This window comes from Crocuta crocuta, unplaced genomic scaffold (genome assembly GCF_008692635.1).
Source record: "Crocuta crocuta isolate KB4526 unplaced genomic scaffold, BGI_CrCroc_1.0 scaffold367, whole genome shotgun sequence".
Lineage (NCBI taxonomy): Eukaryota > Metazoa > Chordata > Mammalia > Carnivora > Hyaenidae > Crocuta > Crocuta crocuta.
Window position 1 is genome coordinate 6309650 of NW_027527936.1, and position 17831 is coordinate 6327480.

General features: G+C 45.0%; 2 protein-coding genes across 3 annotated transcripts in view; one reads left to right on the forward strand and one right to left on the reverse strand.

Moving 5' to 3' along the window:
* ATPAF1 (ATP synthase mitochondrial F1 complex assembly factor 1) overlaps positions 1-11237 on the reverse strand; it is a 28243-nt gene extending 17006 nt beyond the window's left edge. The window contains exons 1-4 of the mRNA XM_077752167.1: positions 10909-11237; positions 7733-7841; positions 3515-3565; positions 2822-2884 (exon numbers count right to left, since the gene is read on the reverse strand). Of these exons, the coding sequence (XP_077608293.1) occupies positions 2822-2884; positions 3515-3565; positions 7733-7841; positions 10909-11237 (552 nt within the window). The remainder of the gene's footprint in view (positions 1-2821; positions 2885-3514; positions 3566-7732; positions 7842-10908) is intronic.
* A 4314-nt stretch (positions 11238-15551) lies between these two features.
* On the forward strand, positions 15552-17033 carry TEX38 (testis expressed 38). Of its 2 annotated transcripts, XM_077752213.1 has the most exons (3): positions 15598-15663; positions 15749-15888; positions 16298-17033. In XM_077752213.1, exons 2-3 carry the CDS (start codon positions 15885-15887, stop codon positions 16903-16905), a joined length of 612 nt encoding a protein of 203 aa, XP_077608339.1. In that variant the 5' UTR covers positions 15598-15663; positions 15749-15884; the 3' UTR covers positions 16906-17033. The 2 variants fall into 2 exon arrangements, with proteins under 2 accessions (XP_077608338.1, XP_077608339.1); XM_077752212.1 differs by lacking the exon at positions 15749-15888 and having other exon boundaries at positions 15552-15663.
* Positions 17034-17831: the final 798 nt, after the last annotated feature.

The window sequence follows — 17831 nt, forward strand, 5'->3', positions numbered from 1 at the left end:
ACAGCAGTCATTCAGAACTCAGTGTCTGAAGTCAGGCAGACCTGGATGCAAATGCCAGCTCCAATCATTTGCTGGCTATGCTACTTTGGGCAAATTATTAGAAATCACTGTATAACATCAATATAATCATTGTAAAATAGCAATAAAATCAACCTAACGGGATTGTTGTGAAGACTAGCTGAAATAATGTAGGTTTGTGCTTAGCACAACAGAATCACAATGCAAACCAGAGCCAGGGTGCTCTGAGGGCATCAAAGAGGCACTTAATCCAAATTAGAGAATGAGTGCCAGAGGAAGGGACACTTGGCTGTATCCTGGAGAATGAACAGGCTGTATCCTAAAGAATGAGCCAGGTGAACAAGGAGGCTGGGAAGACAAAGAGCTTGGAAGAGGCACATTCTAAGCAGAGTGACAGCATGGGCAAAGGCACAGAAGTTGGGAAAGGCATCACAGCCAAGGTGACACCTGAGTGAGCTTCTGAAGAACAGACCACCTTCCTTTAGAGATGCTCTGCTTTGTCAACATTTCCATTAAAATGGGTGAACTGAAGACACTAATCAATGTATGATCTGACCAACACAGGGTACAGAAGGACTATTACCTCCCAGGACCTGGGCAAATCACTGTCAATGCAGCCTAAGGCTGCTTTGCTTTTTTTTGTTTGTTTGGTTTTTTTGGCATGTTAGACACTGTCTTTTCATTTTAAGGACAGCACATCCAGCTATTTTTGTTGAATCTATATTAGTAGATAGTATATGAATCAACACCGAAATTTATAAGATGGACAGATGTTTCCTAACACAGCTGACCTTGGCTATTCAAAATTATTTTAGCAAACACAAATTTATGTCTAAAATTATAAGTCTGAATGATATTTATCATATGATCAAGATGCTTAGGCCTGGCTTCTCTCTCTCCTAAAGGACACGCTTGGTGTCCACTTTCTATTGGCACCTCTTCCCAAAGAGGTCTCCTACAGACTTTGCATAAGGCTCTATTAACAGAAGTTAGAACCCTATGCTGTTCTTATCTGTTTTTGTGTCTGTCCTTCTACTAGGCTAAAACTCCTTTACAGTAAGGGATTCTCTCATTTAATTTCTGGGTCTGCCATATAGCCTGACATTTAATAGGTATTTAAGAAATGCTTCTGCCGAAATAAATGATGCAGCACCCAAAGAAAACTCGTGGCAACTGGCACAACTTCCTGAAAGGGAATATGAAGCAGAGTCAAACAGACACGGGTTTGAGTCCCAGCTGTACCACTGACTAAGTTACTTAATCTTACAGTTTCCTCAACTGTAATTTGGAAATAGTAACACCTACTTTATAAGGCAGTTATGAGAATTTAATGAAATAGTGCATATGAAGCAGCAAGTACAGTACCTAATACACAGTCTACTGCTTTTATTATGATTTTTATTTTCTCAATATACTTAAAATAATACATGGAATTATAAGAAATACCAATAGATAGCTTATTACAGTGAAATTAGAGAGAAAAGAATCACAGACATGGAAATGTAAATAGCAATGCAAATCAAGGTATGTGGAATGACCAGAGGCAGGACAGATCAAAAGTGCTTTGAAAGAAGGTGTCCAGAAAGTTTCCTGAAGGAAATCCTATAACAGAGGACTCTGAATGCCAAGCAAATGAATATGGGAAGTCAGTGAACATTTGCAAGCAGGTTACTAACATATTGATTATTTTTATTCATTTACTTAAAAACACAAATGTAACACTTACTCGGTGCCAGGCACTGTTCTATGTACTTTACAAATATTAACTCATTTAATTCCCCAAATACCTCTATGAGATAAGTATATTATTATCTCACTTTATAGATACGGGAACTAAGACCCAGAGAGGTCGACTAACTTCTCAAAGTCATTTACGTAGTAAGTGGCAGAGCTAGGACTTAAAACTGGCAGCTTGGCTCCAGAGTCTGTGTTCTTAACCAACACACTATGCTTCTCCATAACGAAACTGGGAAGGCTGTGAGAGCTGGAAGAGCAGGGGGAAATGAGAGCAAGGAAACCTATTCAGACAGTAGTACAGCAAGCCAGGAAACAGTACTGGTTATTTTATTTTATTTTATTTTATTTTATTTTATTTTATTTTATTTTTTGAGAGAGAGAGAAGGTTGTGCACATGAGCAGGGGAAGGGCAGAGAGAGAAAGGGAGAAAGAGAATCTTAAGCAGGCTCCACACCAATGTGGAGCCCAACACAGGTCTCGATCTCACAACTGTGAGATCCTGACCTGAGCGGAAATCAAGAAAGAGTTGGACATTGGGGCGCCTGGGTGGCTTAGTCGGTTAAGCGTCCAACTTTCGCTTAGGTCATGATCTCACGGTTCGTGGGTTCGAGCCCCGCGTCGGGCTCTGTGCTGACTGCCAGCTCAGAGCCTGGAGCCTGTTTCAGAGTCTGTATCTCCCTCTCTCTCTGACCCTCCCCTGTTCACGCTGTCTCTCTCTATCCTAGAAATAAATAAAAATATTTTAAAAAAAAGAAAGAGTTGGACACTTAACTGACTACGCCACTCAGGCACCCCATTATGGATGATTTTAAATAAGATGTGGGCAACAAGGGTGAAATAGAAAGGCGAAATGTGAGTTGATTAGACATAACGGCAATAAAATCAAGAAGGACAAGCTTTCTCATGCCATTCTTTTTCATGTAATTCATCACTTTTGCCTTCTATGACCACCTTTCATTTTAGCTAAAAAGAGGTGTCAAGAAATGTATGCTCCTTTCTACTTCCAGATTTGGCTTACAGAGCACACATTTTCACAAAGTAGGCCAACCCATTTTCATTTCATTACCTGTCTTATTTCTTCTGCAGTTTTGTCTTTCACCATCTCAATGTTAAAGATTGAACTGAGAGTCTGAATGACAAAATAAAAGGCAATTAACATCCACAATTAAAAAAATAAAATAGTTTAGCTCTATCTGTAAGCCTTGTCAGACACAACACGTCAGGACAGTGGAGTAGATCTTCAATAAGTAGAGAATATATATAAGGAAACCTGCATGCTCAGAGAAGTGAACCCCTAAGCCCAGGCAGGTTTACACAGTACTATTCCTGGGGAGTATCTATAAATATTTTCCGAATGCTTCACCCTCACTAATGAGCACTACAGCACCTTGCAGCTGGTAAGAGGAGAAAATTTGGTTGTTACCTTATCTGCTATTCTACTAGGGGTGGCTCCTTATTTGCAAATTAAATGAGAATAAACATGCTTTGATTTTTCAAAAATACTTCCTATAAAAGGAAAGGGTATCTTTATTTCTATATTACTGTATTTCCTTCATATTTCCTCTAGCATCCTCAGGACCCAGACTATGCTAGAGGTTATATCAAGGACGTAAAAATTTATAGAAATATTTCTCATCTCCACAGTTGGAAAAAAAAATCATGAAATCGCGGAACCATTAGTAAATACGTTTAAATTTGTAACCTCTTGTTATAGATGTTCCATATGACTTCAGACTTGGATCTTTAATTAGAAACCTACCTTGTCCTTAGTGAATCCTCTACTCACAGGCTGTTTCCCCAAGGGGTCCGTCTGAAATACATGATGAGATACGATATTTATCTGTGCTTTGCTCATAAGAAAAAGACCACCAAGCTAGGTGAAGTACCTGATATCTCATTTTAGTAATGTGACACTTGAGAACTCACTTTTCTCCATTCTATATAGTAACCGTACACCCTGTTCGAAGAGTTACTGCTTGTGATACAACTTTTCTATGACTAAGCTTTTGAGATACAGAGATGAAAAAAGATTTCTTTGTTAGTAACTACCATCTGATGGTACTGAGAGTCCACTCCATACCTGCCACTATGGATATGAGGGACTCCTTCCCAGAATGAGGCCTGCTTGGGTTTCCTGCACTCTGCTCTCTGATCTGCTCCACAGTGAGCCACAGAAAAATGGAAAAATGTATTTTCCAAGGCTGCTTCCTGTCTGTGACAGCACTTCTGATGGCAGCCATCCTCAGCAGACTAGGGTCTTTTCTAGCACACACTCTTAATATTCCCTCCATCAAATTAGTGATTATTTCTTCTCCCAGCCTACTATTTCTGAGGAAGGCCACAGCCAGGAAATCCTATTTTGAGATTTCTGATAGTAGGGATGGGTTCTTCTGAGTCTTCCACTCAATTTCTTAGTTCAAGTCCATGCCTTTCAGAAGTACAATCTACACCTGGGATTCTGAGGCTGAAAAACACTTTCTGCACAAAACCCCATCTTTTGTTAGTCTGTGCCTTCACGAATCCAAACCTTTCATAAATGATGGCCACAGACTAGTACCCACAAATTAGACAAAAGTCTGGTATAGAAAAACCTATTGGATACACCCTGGTCTTTTTGGTCATACCCCTATCCTGTGGCAGCATCCTAATGCAGTCTGTCCTTCATATGTAAACTTTCCAGAAAACGGAGAATTGATTTCATTTTCATACCACTCACCTTTCAGGTGCATTGTGAAAACAAAACAAATGAAGCTCTCCACCGGCACTGCTGCCTTCTCCTCTTACTAAGCCTGGTATATTCTTTCCCCAGAATGTCCCTCCAATCCATTTTTTATTTCCATTTGCACTTCTAGAAATAACAAATTTAAGCTCCAAATATAAACTTACTATGTTTTATCTAACCTAAGACACCTCTTAAGAAACACCATTATTTGATGCATCAGAAAATGATGCTAATTAAATAATAACACAGCATACTTTCAGATCATATCAATTTTAAGACAATTTTGGAGATGTTAAAATGTAAAAATAAAGTGGGCTTTGGAAATGAAATAAGGCAATTAAAATTATAGTTAAAAGTATGTGCCAGAAGCTGGCTCAGAGCCTGGAGCCTGTTTCAGATTCTGTGTCTCCCTCTCTCTCTGACCCTCCCCCTGCTCATGCTGTCTCTCTCTCTCTCAGAAATAAATAAAAAACATTAAAAAAAAAAAAAGTATGTGCCAGAAGTCTCAAGAGCACTTAATAAAACATTTATATGGGTATTTTACTACCCTCTACAGATGCTTTGGAAATCTGTGTGGACAACTTTTCTATTATTTAAAAAAAAATTTTTTTTTTAATGTTTTATTTCTGAGAGATTGAGAAGAGAGACAGCGTGAGCAGGGAAGGGTCAGAGAGAGAGGGAGATACAGAATCTGAAACAGGCTCCAGGCTCTGAGTTGGCTGTCAGCACAGAGCCTGACACAGGGCTTGAACCCACGAACTGTGAGATCATGACCTGAGCCAAAGTCGCAGGCTTCACCGACTGAGCCATCCAGGCGCTCCCAACTTTTCTATTATTACAATAGCTGACTGGACGAAGACATTTGTATGTATGGGAGGGGAAGGGGTGTCAGGAGCTGCGGTCTTCCCAATGAGATCCACATAATGAAGAATTTTCCCTCATCCTGCACAACTTTTCAGGGTCTAGTCAGATATCCTCATAAGAGAAAAACCTTTTTATAATTACTTGGGTCTAGAATCTAATTTTCTTTTGCTTTTCTCTTCTCTTTTGCTCTTCTTCCTCCCTCCCTTCCTTCTAACATGGCTTTAACAAACACTGAAATTTTCAGAAATGCAACTACTATTTAACTTAAAAGAAGGTTGTACATTGTGGAATCTCATAGAATCACTGATAACAACACTGCTCATCATGATTTGGTTTTTTTTTTTAAAGTAATAACATAACACCCCTATACCAGTCAGCATTTGCTGCTTATGTATTCACGGTGATTTCACATATAGGTGAAAGCCTCTGATGACTGCATTAGGTTTCACAGCATAGTTGTGCTCAAGAACTTAGATACTAAATTTCACTTATAAATATTTCATTTATATCATTCATTCATATAGAAACATATCATTCATATCATCTTCTAAATAAGTATTTTATTGAAGGCTCTTTCCTTTCTATTACAGGTAGGGCATTACATTGATTTTTTTTTCCCCCTGAAATTATGAGTACCAATGTGTTAACTGTCCACATACCATTTCAGTATAGAAAATGGAGAATTAAAAACAATTTTTTTTAAAAAGGGGATTTTGGGTCTCATGTGGTAGGGAACCAATGACTCAGAGTAAAGAAAAGGCTTTGGGAATGGAGTCATTAGCCCTCTTCTATCTACCTAGATAGGAAAGACAGAAAGTCATTATTTATCCAGGAGTTGCCATAATTTAAATTACATTTTATTTACATTTTTATCTTGTCATCATAAGTTGAATTTCTAAGTCTGTTTACAAAAGGGGACAAAGAGCTTTCCCACGTCATATTGAAAGTTTATAATATAGTAATATTTCCAAGAGCTACTGACTTGTAACTTTGGCACTATAAATGTTTATCATAGGAAATTACATTTGTTAAAATATATGTAGTAGAGACCTGTTTGTTCACATAAAGTTGTAAACTATGTTTGTCATAGGAGGTTGAATTTGCTCCCCAACCTTGTAATGATTAACTCAGTGCCTATTGCTTTTGTTCTAATGAACTCACCCAGTTATTAAAAATCTAAGTGGATTCTCTTAAAATTTAGAATACCTAAGGCAAAAAAAGTTATTCTCCAAATTAAATAAGTATCTCTCATTCTAGAACACAATGTAGAATCCCAATTTTCCACTATATGTTATTTCAAGTCCACACCTGGATTCCTGGTTTTAACCTCTCCCACTCCAATTTGTTCTTTTTCTTTTTTTTCCAAGTTGTTCTATGTACCACCCTAGATTAGTATTTTTTTAATATTTATTTATTTTTGAGATATGTGTGAGTAGGGAAGGGGGGGGTGGAGAGAGAGAGAGAAAGAGAGAGAGAGAATCCCAAGTAGGTTCCATGCTCAGCATGAGGCCCAATGTGGGACTTGATCTCATGACGAGATCATGGCCTGAGCCAAAATCAAGAGCCATACGCTTAACCGACTGAGCCACCTAGGTACCCCTAGGTTAGTATTTTTCAAATCTTAGGCAGTGAAATCAATTTACTAGATTGTGACCAAAGGTTTTTAAAAGAAAATAAGCTGCACTGCATGTACGAAAAGTAAGCATTGTGGGGCACCTGGCTGGCTTAGTTGGTAAAGCGTCCGACTTCGGCTCAGGTCATGATCTCGCAGTTCACAAGTTCGAGCCCCTGCGTCAGGCCCTGTGCTGACAGTTCAGAGCCTGGAGCTTGCTTGATTATGCGTCTCCTTCTCTCTCTGCCCCTCTCCTGCTTGTACTATCTCCCTCTCCCTCTCTAAAAAACAAACAAAAAAAGTAAGCATTGTTTTGTAAAAACTTTGCTTCAGTTATAATCAAATACATACATGTACTGAACTGCAATGTAAAATATATTTCTTACTGTGGCTCATGATCAAAAAGTCTGGAAAAGACTGCATTAGATTTCAACATGCTTTTCCCCAGCTTTGATTCTTGTTTGAGGATAATAATAGCTACAAAGCACTTTTTTGATCCCTGATCCCTACAACCCACTGCCATGTGTACCTTGCTTTGACCACTCCACTGCACCCCCTAGGAGCATGCCTTTTTCATCCCTCCATATCGCTACCATGACTACAGTACCTTGCCGGAAAGAGTAGGACACCCTTTATGGACGGAGCCTGAGATGAATAGAATGAGGCTATATTCATTCATCCAGCTGACCCATCACCGAGCCCACCACCAGGATATGGATTGGCAGGGGGTGGCGGGTGGAGCGCTAGTGAGCCAACAACACAAAGGGGGCAGGTCTTACCTTCTGTTCCACACATTTGATAAAGTCCCCTTGCTTGGAGTGCCCCACTGGCTGCTTCCGAAACTCACTGCGCTTCTCTAGTCGGTATTCAAAAGCAGCTGGATCAGATCTGATTAGAGGTAAACCAAAAGTTAAACTACGTGGAACTTTCTGGATTTGAAAATAACAAAGCATCATGTTCCACTTCCAGAGAGAGAGGACACAGGCATTCAGAAGTTGAAGGATTTGCCTACAAATCAAGAAAGTGGACACAGAAATCCAGTTATTTAGTGGCTGTTAATCCTCAAGGGGCCTGTATACCATCTTCTGCAGGATATTTCCTAGGGTGATGCAGAGCTTGGTCCCTCAGGTACTTATACTCTACATACTTGGAATTCAAGTCCTCAAGATAGAAGAGAACTTTGAAGTCAACTTGCTTGGATGTCCTGCTCAGGCAGGAGTCCAACAGCACTCCTAGGAGGTGTTTTTTACTTGAACACTGTTACTTGAACACATCTATTTCTTAGACATCCTCTTCCCCCCACCCCCAGGTTAAATACCTGTTTATTCAGATGCAGGTGATTCAGAGGCTTTAGGCAGCCTATTTTGCAGGAGAAGATTTAGCATCTAAGTATCTCCCTGATTCTCTCCCCAGACCTTGTTCCTGCAGATGGAATAGCAGAATTTGCCCTCTGGGTCCAAATGAAACTAGTCTTCAGGCCTGAAGTCTATGTTGGGGCTGCCATCCTTGTTAAGAAGTCTTCAGGCTGTGTAGCCAACAAGGTGACACTTGTCACTGTACACTTTAGTGAAGACATCATATGGGGATTCCAGCTCCTGGGCCATGAGACCTGTCTTCGGTGAGGTCTGCAGGATCCAAGGGCATTGCGATCACTTCTCTGGTGAAGTCCTTCCTGGTCAAGGCATTGTATGGGACCCCTCTTCCATAACACTCTATTGTAGAGGTGACGTTAAACACTACTCCCTTCATTGCCATTACACGGACCAATCTTCTTCCTCCCCTCCACAGCAGGCCAGCAACTCAGTACAGTCAGTCCAGGGGTTCTGTCCTGTGGGATGTGGCACCCACCCAGCTGGGACTGCAAATGCCACGATCAAGGTAAGTGCTGCAAGCATCCGCAGCTGTACCTGGGCTTGCCACGGTGAGTGGGTAGAGTGAGTAAGGGGCAGCCCAGGCACTGGAGTCTGTGCACGCCCACCTTGGGCAGCTTTGATTATTAAAAAACATTCTGAGCCTAAATCTATCTGTACCTTTCACTCTCAGGAACAAGGGAAAAAATGTCTAATTCCTTTTATCTGAATACTTGAAAATCACTATTATGTTACCCTCTAACTTTTTCTCTAGGTTAAATTTTCCTTAGTTGTTTTGGCCCTTCTTCATATATGTATTTGTGAATATTTCCTCACTATAAACCTGCTCTCTGGAATCTGTCCACACTCTAGATATAGTGGGTGTGGAGCTAGAATATCCTACCAATTCACCAGAGCAAAGTATGATGTGAAATCCAGATACTAGGCTGGAAGGGGTCAGCAGGGTACAGAGCCTTGTCCTACTGGCTCACACCAAACTTGGGGCTGTTGCTACAAGAGCCCAGGTTTCCGTGAGTAGAGAGAGACTGACAGATACTACAGCATGAGAACTTTGTGTGGAACACTATGGAATATGGACACTATCCAGAGTCAGTGCGGGTGCTTTGGAAAGCTCACTTTAGTGACAGCAGTATGTGTAAATATTGATGGGAAGGAGAATGAAACCAGCCATTCACTGGTTCATGAGTAAGAATGAATAGGAGCTGTGCAGTATTCAGAGTATGTATTGACAACTCTTCTAAGATGCCTGCCTGTCTATGAAAGGGATAGATGAGAAAAGGCTGGGAGGGAATGTAGGTCAAGGAAAGGTTTTAAAGATGAGAAATCCTTGAGTATATCTGAATGCTACTGGAAAGAGAGAAAAAAATTCTTCCTTTATTGTCATTTTTTTTTCTCAAAAAGAGAAGGCAGATCACAATAGCAGCGGTCAGCTGAACTGGGGTGGAGGAGTGGAGAAGACTGGCTGGTGGATGACTGCAAGAGTACAGGAGATGACAAAGGAGTAAATTTCGGCCATGCAAGTAGAGGTGAGACAGGACTCAAAGAAGTTATAGTAATCAGTCTTCGGTTTCCTTTCTAAGACAACTGCCTGCCTACCCTGCCAAGTTCTCTCCCAAGCCACTTTAATTTTCACCTTTGATCTTCAGCTCTTCCCACTTCAATTCTTCAGACCCTCTCTTGGTCCCCTTACACCCACCTCAACCCTCTTGATCTCCAAGTCCTTTTATCCGGAAACTGAGGAGTAGTGTTAGGAGCCCTGGATTCCAAGTCTGGTGAATCCCAACCAGCTATGCGCCCTCTGGCAGGTCTCTAACGCTCATTCTCAGTTTCATCTTTTTTTTTTTATTTTTAATAGTTTATTTATTTTTGAGACAGAGAGAGACACAGCATGAGTGGGGCAGGGGCGGAGAGAGAGGGAGACAAGGAAACTGAAACAGGCTCCAGGCTCTGAGCTGTCAGCACAGAACCTGATGCGGGGCTCGAACCCACAAACCGCAAGATCATGACGTGAGCCAAAGCGGACGCTTAACCGACTAAGTCACCCAGGCGCCCCTCAGTTTCCTCATCTTAATGAGAGGATTGGGTGGATGATCCAACTGGCACAACGTTAGTCTTTGACGCCCTGCTCCCTCCCCCAACCCCCTTTCCTTGTAGTCAGGGCTATAGCTAGAAACCTGGGAATCCCAGTTCTAGGCCAGGCCCCAGTGAATCAATATGTGACCTTGAGCAAGTCAAGTCCCTTCTCTGAAAGGCTCTATGTTCCCATTTCTATAATGAGGGCAGGTCTCTTGGAACTGCCTACTTCATAAGAGCTGACACAAGATTCCACCTCGGCATTTTGAGAACTAGAGCACAAAGACAACTGCGGGAAGAGCGAGGACTTTGCAGAGACTCTCAGCTCTGAACCTAGCTGTGTAATGTTAGCAAGTGACCCTGCTTCTCTGACCCCAGACGCACCACCTATAGAATGGGGCAGTAACTGGGCCCGCATCGCAGGGCTGTCGTAAGCACCGAGGGCGTCGGATCCGCCAGAAACGCGGGCCGCGCGCCGCCCCTCCCCGCCCGCCGCCGGCCGGCGTCCGCACCTGCGCAGCTGCTGGATCTTGTCCCGGTAGCGGTCGTAGAAGGGGTTGGCCTCGAGGTCGGCCCCGGCCCCGCTACCGTCGGCGCCCCCCGCGGGCCGGCCCGAGCCGCGGCGCACCGGGAACACGCGCAGCTGCGCGGGGGACACGAGCCCCAGTCCTAGGGCGCGGCTACGCACCGCGCACAGGCCCCGGTACAGACCGGCCACCTGCAGCACGGCGGGGCCCGTTCCGCCGGCCGCCGCCACCGCGGCAGCCATGGCCACCCCCGCCTCCTCCTCCTCCTCCTCGTGCGCGTCGGCCTCAGCCCGCGGCCCGCGCGCCTGCTCCATCGCGCTCCGGGTCCTCTGTGCTCCGGCTCCTGCACCGAGGTTCCGCGCGCACAAGGTTCCGGGCTTCGGGCGGGCTAGGTGAGGCGCAGCGGGGAGGAGGGGGCTCGCCGCTCGGCCCGCTGCTCCGAGCGCCACGGCCCGCCTCCTCCCTGGAGCCCGCCGGGCTCCACGCCCTCCCTCTCGGGTCCAGCAGTCTGCACTCCACGTCTCCTCCTGAGAGCCGCTCGCACCTGCTCCCGGTCCTCACGGAGCTTGCTCCCTTTCAGATTCTTTTGGCATTCTCCACAGTAGTTGTCCTTCAGCATCCAACGCCCTTTCATCAGCTATAATCACAGGAACAGCGTCTCTTTACTGGGTGTTTTTGTGTGCAGAACACCAACTGCTTCATACACTGTGAGGCAGGCATTTTCCTCATTTTACCAATGGAGACACTGAGGCTGAGCGTCATTAAGAGACTTGTCTAAGTTCTACCCAAGGACTGAACTCTGCAAGATGTCAGCTGCCTCTGGAGCCTTGTCTCCCTGTGCTTCCTGACATCCACTTTGAATGCCAGCCAAACTGAACTACCCTTCTCCCTAAAGAGATGCCTCGGTCTGTCCCTGACAAATCTTTATTTTGGCTGTTTTTGATCCTTGGAATGCTCTTTCTTTTTATTATTATTTTTTAAGTTTATTCATTTCGAGAGAGACAGAGAGAGCAGGCGGGAGAGGGGCAGAGAGAGAGGGAGAGAGAGAATCCCAAGCAGGCTCTGCACTGTCCGCACAGAGACCAAAGCAGGGCTTGAACTCTCGAAAGGCAAGACCATGACCTGATGCTTAACCGATTGAGCCACCCTGGCACCCTGGAATGCTCTTTCTTTCCTCTCTCTTGACCCAATACCATCTTCTTCATTTTTAAAGTTTACTTATTTTGAGACAGAGAGTGTGAATAAGTGTGAAGGGACAGAGAGAGAAGAAGAGAGAATCCCAAGCAGGCTCCCCACTGTCAGTGCAGAGCCTGATGCTGGGCTCAGTCTCACAAACCATAAGATCCTGACTTGGGCTGAGATCAAGAGTGGGAGGCTTAGCTGACTGAGTCACCCAGGTGCTCCACCACAATCTTCTTCATCCCTTTGAACCAAGTGGGAGCTCCTGAGGTCATGGATAGTGACATCAACATCTCTATGTCTCACCTGCTTCCAGCACAGGGCCAGCCCTGGAAAAAGCCACGTATGATGGCACTGATCAGTTTGCCTTCATGGAAGTCTTTCCTGTCTGGGTCTTACCTGGTAGAACCCCTTGCTGACTGGTGGACTCCTCTGGGGGCAGGGACATGATCTTCAACTCTTTACAGTCTAACCTATACTCATGGAGATTGGCCCTAGGCCCTGACCTGTGCTGGAATAATGTGGTAGACTTTGAGATTAGTAAGTCCTTCAAATGTGCTGACCTATACCTGCCTCAGGATCCTTGCACCGGCTGATTCCTCTGCTTTGATCTGCATGAGGCTCCCTTCTCATCATTTATGGCTCAGTTCATAAGTCAGCATCTCAGAGGGACTTTTTTTGATGTCCCCTACCCCTTTATATTCTTTATCCAACTACCTTATTTTATTCTCTTCATAGCAATTCTGACTATCTGAAATTCTTAGGTAGTTATTTCCTTGTTTATTCATGGAGCAGGGTAACATTCTAGAGGGGTAAGAGACAAAAAATAAATAGTTCACCCTTGAATGATATGGGTTTGAATTGTGCAGGTCTACTTACCTGTGGATTTTTTTACAACACTGTAAATGTGTTTTCTCTTATGATTTCCTTAACATTTTCTTAGCTCACTTTATATGTAAGAATATGGTATATTACTGCATTTACAAAATATGTGTTAATCTAATGCTGATGTTATTGGTAAAGCTTTTGGTCAACAGTAGGCTATTAGTAAAGTTTGGGGGGAGTCAAAAGTTGCACATGGATTTTCAATGGTGCAGGGGATCATCGTCCCTAACCCCCATATTGTTCAAGGGTCAATTGTAATGTTAGGTGATGATACATGCTATGCAGAAAAACAAAACAGGCTAAGAGAAATAGAGAGAAGTGGACACTTGTGCAGAGAGTTGACTGAAATGAAGGAATCATCTGTATGGATATCTGGGAGAAGAGCCTTCCAGGCAGAGGGAACAGCAAGTGCAAAGCCTTTGATATAGGAGCATGCCTGCCCTACTTGTGGAACAGCAAGGAGGTTCTTATTTGAAGAGGTACGGGTGGTTAGATCACTTAGGGCTCTATAGACCTTGGTTGAGGACATTGTTTATTCTGAGCATGATGGAGAGTCAGTGTAGGTTTTGAGCAGAGAAGTAACATGCTCCACTTTTTTTTAATCTACTTTTTTTATACATTTATTTATTTTTGAGAGACAGAGTGAGACAGAGCGTGAGTGAGGAGGGACAGAGAGAGAAGACACAGAATCTCCAGGCTCTGAGCAAGCGTTCAGCACAGAGCCCAATGCGGGGCTCGAACCCACGAACTGTGAGATCATGAGCTGAGCCGAAGTTGGACACTTAAATGACCCAGCCACCCTGGCCCCCCACTTTAATCTACTTTCTTAAAGGCTCATTCTGGTTGCTGGCGAAATACAGGGCGTGTTGGGGGAGGGGTGCGGCAAGGATGGAAATTCTCCCAAGGGTGATCAGTTTGTTGTAGTTTACCTGAGACTTTCCTGGTTTTAGCTCCAAAAATCCTCTGTCCTGGAAACCTCCTCAGTCCGGGGCAAATGGGGATGGCTGGGAACCCTACAGGAACCAGTACTCAGAGTGGGGGAGGGAAGGTGCTTAGAAAGAAGTGATAGTGACGGGTAAGTGGTCACATTCTGGATGTGTGTTGAAGGCAAGGCCTAATGATTGTGTTTATGGAGCGAATGCGGCCATAAGAGAATAAAAGGAGTCCAGGGTGGCTTATAGGCTTTTGGTCTGAACAACTGGAAGGACAGAGTTGTCATTTACGGAGAGGAGGAAGGCTAGGGTAGGTTTTGGAGGAAGGATGATCAGAAGTTTGTTTTGGGGCATGTTAGTTTAAGATACCTTAGTAGACTTAATCCCCGTAATGGTAGGCATGTCAACCAGGCTGTTAGGTGAATGAGTCCAAAGTCCTGGGGAGCAGTTTGGGCTGGAGATAAATAAAGTGTGAGTTGTCAGTCAGTGCGTGTATAATATTTAAAACCACAAGTCTGGATGAGATCACTGAGGGAATAAATGTAGACAGAGGGCTGAAGATTGAGCCCTGGGGCACGTCGACATTTAGAGATCAGGGAAAAGAGAAGAAATGAGCAAAGAGAATGAAAAGCAGGAGTGAGTGAGATAGGAGAGCCAAGGGCAAGCGGAACCTGGAGGGAAATCTGTGCTGAGTAGTCACGTGCCAGGGGACCCTAAAGGAGGAAGTAATTGAATGGTGGTGCCAAGAAGCTGAGCTAGGCCCACGGGCGTACCTGCAGGGAGGCTGACTTGGGCTTCATTAGGGAAGGGCTTTCTGACTGAGCTGCCATGGGAGGTGTGGCAAGTCCCTGATTCAGGTGAGTCCTGCAGCTTTGGCTGCTGGGTAGAGGAGGTCTACCTCCAGACCTTAAGCATGACAGGAATTGGACTACCCAGCTCTCAAAGTCCCTTCAAACTGGAGATGATGGGATTCTGGGAAGCCAACAGAAACAACTGTCACGGAGTCGGGGGGCTGAGCTGAGCCTTGAAGGGTAAGTAGGTGTTCAGTCAGGGAGGAAGTGGAGAGGGCACTCCTAGGTGGAAGAGCGTTATGAGCAAATGTCTGGAGATGTGAACAGGCAGGGTCTTGAATAGAGTCTGGCCTGGTCAGAGGGGGAAGGTAGTAAAGGATAGGGAGGAAGGTGAGGCTGACATGTAGGGCCGGATGGTGGGGGAGTTCCCACAGGCCCTGATGCTCAGGAAACATTGGCTAACACTTGTTGAAGGTAACTAAATAAAAGATAAATTGTATGAGCCAAGGACTGAGGCATTGATCACTTAGCTCCCTTGAGCAGGTTTCAACAGGAATCCATCAACTGTCTCTTAAAGCCCAGCAACATGGATAGACCCTTGAGAGACCGGGGGCTCCTTTCCTGGGGGGTTCTGTTCACCATAGGGGTGGGGGGTGGAAAATTCAGTGGGTGGGTCAGTCCTTGGCAGAAGAGATACACCATACCTATGTGACACCATTGGATTAGAGTCCTTTTCCTTCCGTTAACCCAAGACTTCACAAGCCCTGCCCCTAGAATGTTTAATGCTCAGAACCCAGTGACCTCACCTTTAGGGAACAATGAGGCTGAGCATTACAGGGACTCCTATTGGCTGGGCAGATGGGTAGGTGAGCTCCCTCTCCCCAGAGCCATCAGCTGGGTACCAAGGCTCGACCTTATGGATTCGCAGCGGGAAGACCTGAGCCTCCCTAGTGGTAAATGCCCCCCTTCAGTCCCTGCCCCTCGCTTTGTGCCCTTAGTTTGGGGCAGGCACTCAGGGTAGATCTTTTACATGGACAGGGTGATGGCTGCCCGCATGGAGGAGTGAAAAGCATTTAGGATATCGTTTCCTCTAGAAAACTAAGGATTGAGGGCAGAGACCACGTTTCTCTGCTGAACCAGAGGGGGGTGAATACCCTAGGGCCATCACAACTGAATGGGTAAGGGATACGGTGGAATGGGATGGGATACTGGTGTCCCCATCAACTGATAAACTTTTACTTCCTTGATGGGCCTTGCCTTTGGTAAGGCTTCTCAATCTGATGGATTGGATGGGTCCAGGGTGGCGAATCAGAGGCTTGACCAAGCCTGGGCAGGTCATGCCCCCTCTAGACCTAACTTTCCTTATCTGGTAAGGACTCAAGGCGGCCCCTTAAGCTCCCTGGAAATCTAGCATTGACAGAATAAGAGAATGATGAGACGAGTCAATGAGGAGGGACGGGAGGAACAGATAGTGGTTGAGTGGATGGGATAACTGATGAAAGGGCTAAGGAAAAGAATGAGAAACAGCTCAGGCCCCAGATTAGAGCTATCAGCCAGCTTGCCTCTTTTTCTTTCTTATTGCCTTAGTGTGGGTTTCATTGTACTTTGGAATCTTGGGGCTGTGTTCTGTGGCAACCGGTGGCTGCATTCTCTTTCTGCACTGGAGGAAGAAATTGCGACGGGAAGAGCGTGCCCATGAGTGGGTGGAGGTGATGAGAGCCGCCACATTCACCTACAGCCCCCTGTTGTACTGGATTAACAAGCGTCGGCATTATGGCATGAACACAGCCATCAACATGGGCCCTCCCCCTGCTGTCACCAAGACCAAGACTGAGGTCCAGAATTTAGGTGCTCTGTGGGAATTGGACATCCCTGGGCACAGGAGCTCTGCTGCCCAAGACAGCAGCCCCATGGAGGAGGCCCCTGCACTCCCGCAACCTGCACTGCAGCTGGTCCCGCAGGAGCCCTTACCTTCCCCAGTGCTGCAGTCCCGGACCAGCTCCCCGCTCCCGGTGCCCATCTTTCAGGAGGTGCCCTTTGCCCTTTCCCTGTGCAATCTGCCCCCAATGCTGAACCACTCGGTCTCCTACCCTTTGGACACCTGTCCTGAAAGGAATGTCCACTTCCATTCCCTCCCCACTATGGCCCATGGAGACCACTGCTTCAGTGCCAAGCCTTTTGCTTCAGAATTGTAGCCTCCTCTCACTGAGGAGGGGCAGAGGGGCAGAGCAGGAAAATAGAGCTAACCTCAGGGAGCTGGTACTGACACAGAGGCCAGAACCCATCTGGATGTCACATTATTAAAGACTAAAAAAAGTCCAAAGCTCCCTTGTGTCTCATTTGTCTTTAGGAGGGCAATGTCCTTCCCCTGTTTGATGGAGGCACTTTGCAAACCTAGCTGAAGGTCACCAAACCATAAGCGGGAACAAGAGGGCTGGCTGTGGGGAGACACACTGGATCGATACACATGAACTCAACATCCTTCTATTCAGTATTTAAGACCAAAAATGCATGCCAGGCCCTGGGCTAGGTATCCAAAGACACTGCTGTGCTGTGGGATATTAAACTCAGCTGTCGTGAGTGATAGCTGCTGAGGGGGTATGAGTTAGGGCGATTCACAGTGGCCTTGTCACAGACAAGTCATCATGAAATCCACGAGCCACGCTGCATTGCTGGCTCAACTGCGTTATTAATATTGATGATGCATTGAGTTATGGTTGTGTTGTCACTTCTCATACAAGAAAACTGCCAAATAGACATCATAATCCTCTTGGTTCCAAGAACATCTGGCATATCGTTTTTCTGTTGCAAAGCCAGGTCTTAAATTTACATCTTCCTGGCATCAAAGATCTTGAAGCCTTCTCAGCATACCCCATAGTGTCCCTACCCTAATGATGTCTCGTTAGAAAATATTTGGCAAATGATTGTGTGCATGACTGTAGAGTGTGATTAACTTGGTCTATGGATTGGTTTAGGACTGCTCATTAAACCCCCTAAAATTACACACAAAATGTATTTTTTCTCAAATCTTAAAAGTTATGTTTTAATATTTATTTTTCAGAGTGTGAATGGGGAAGGGGCAGAGAAAGGACAGAGGATTTGAAGAGGGCTCTGTGGTGAT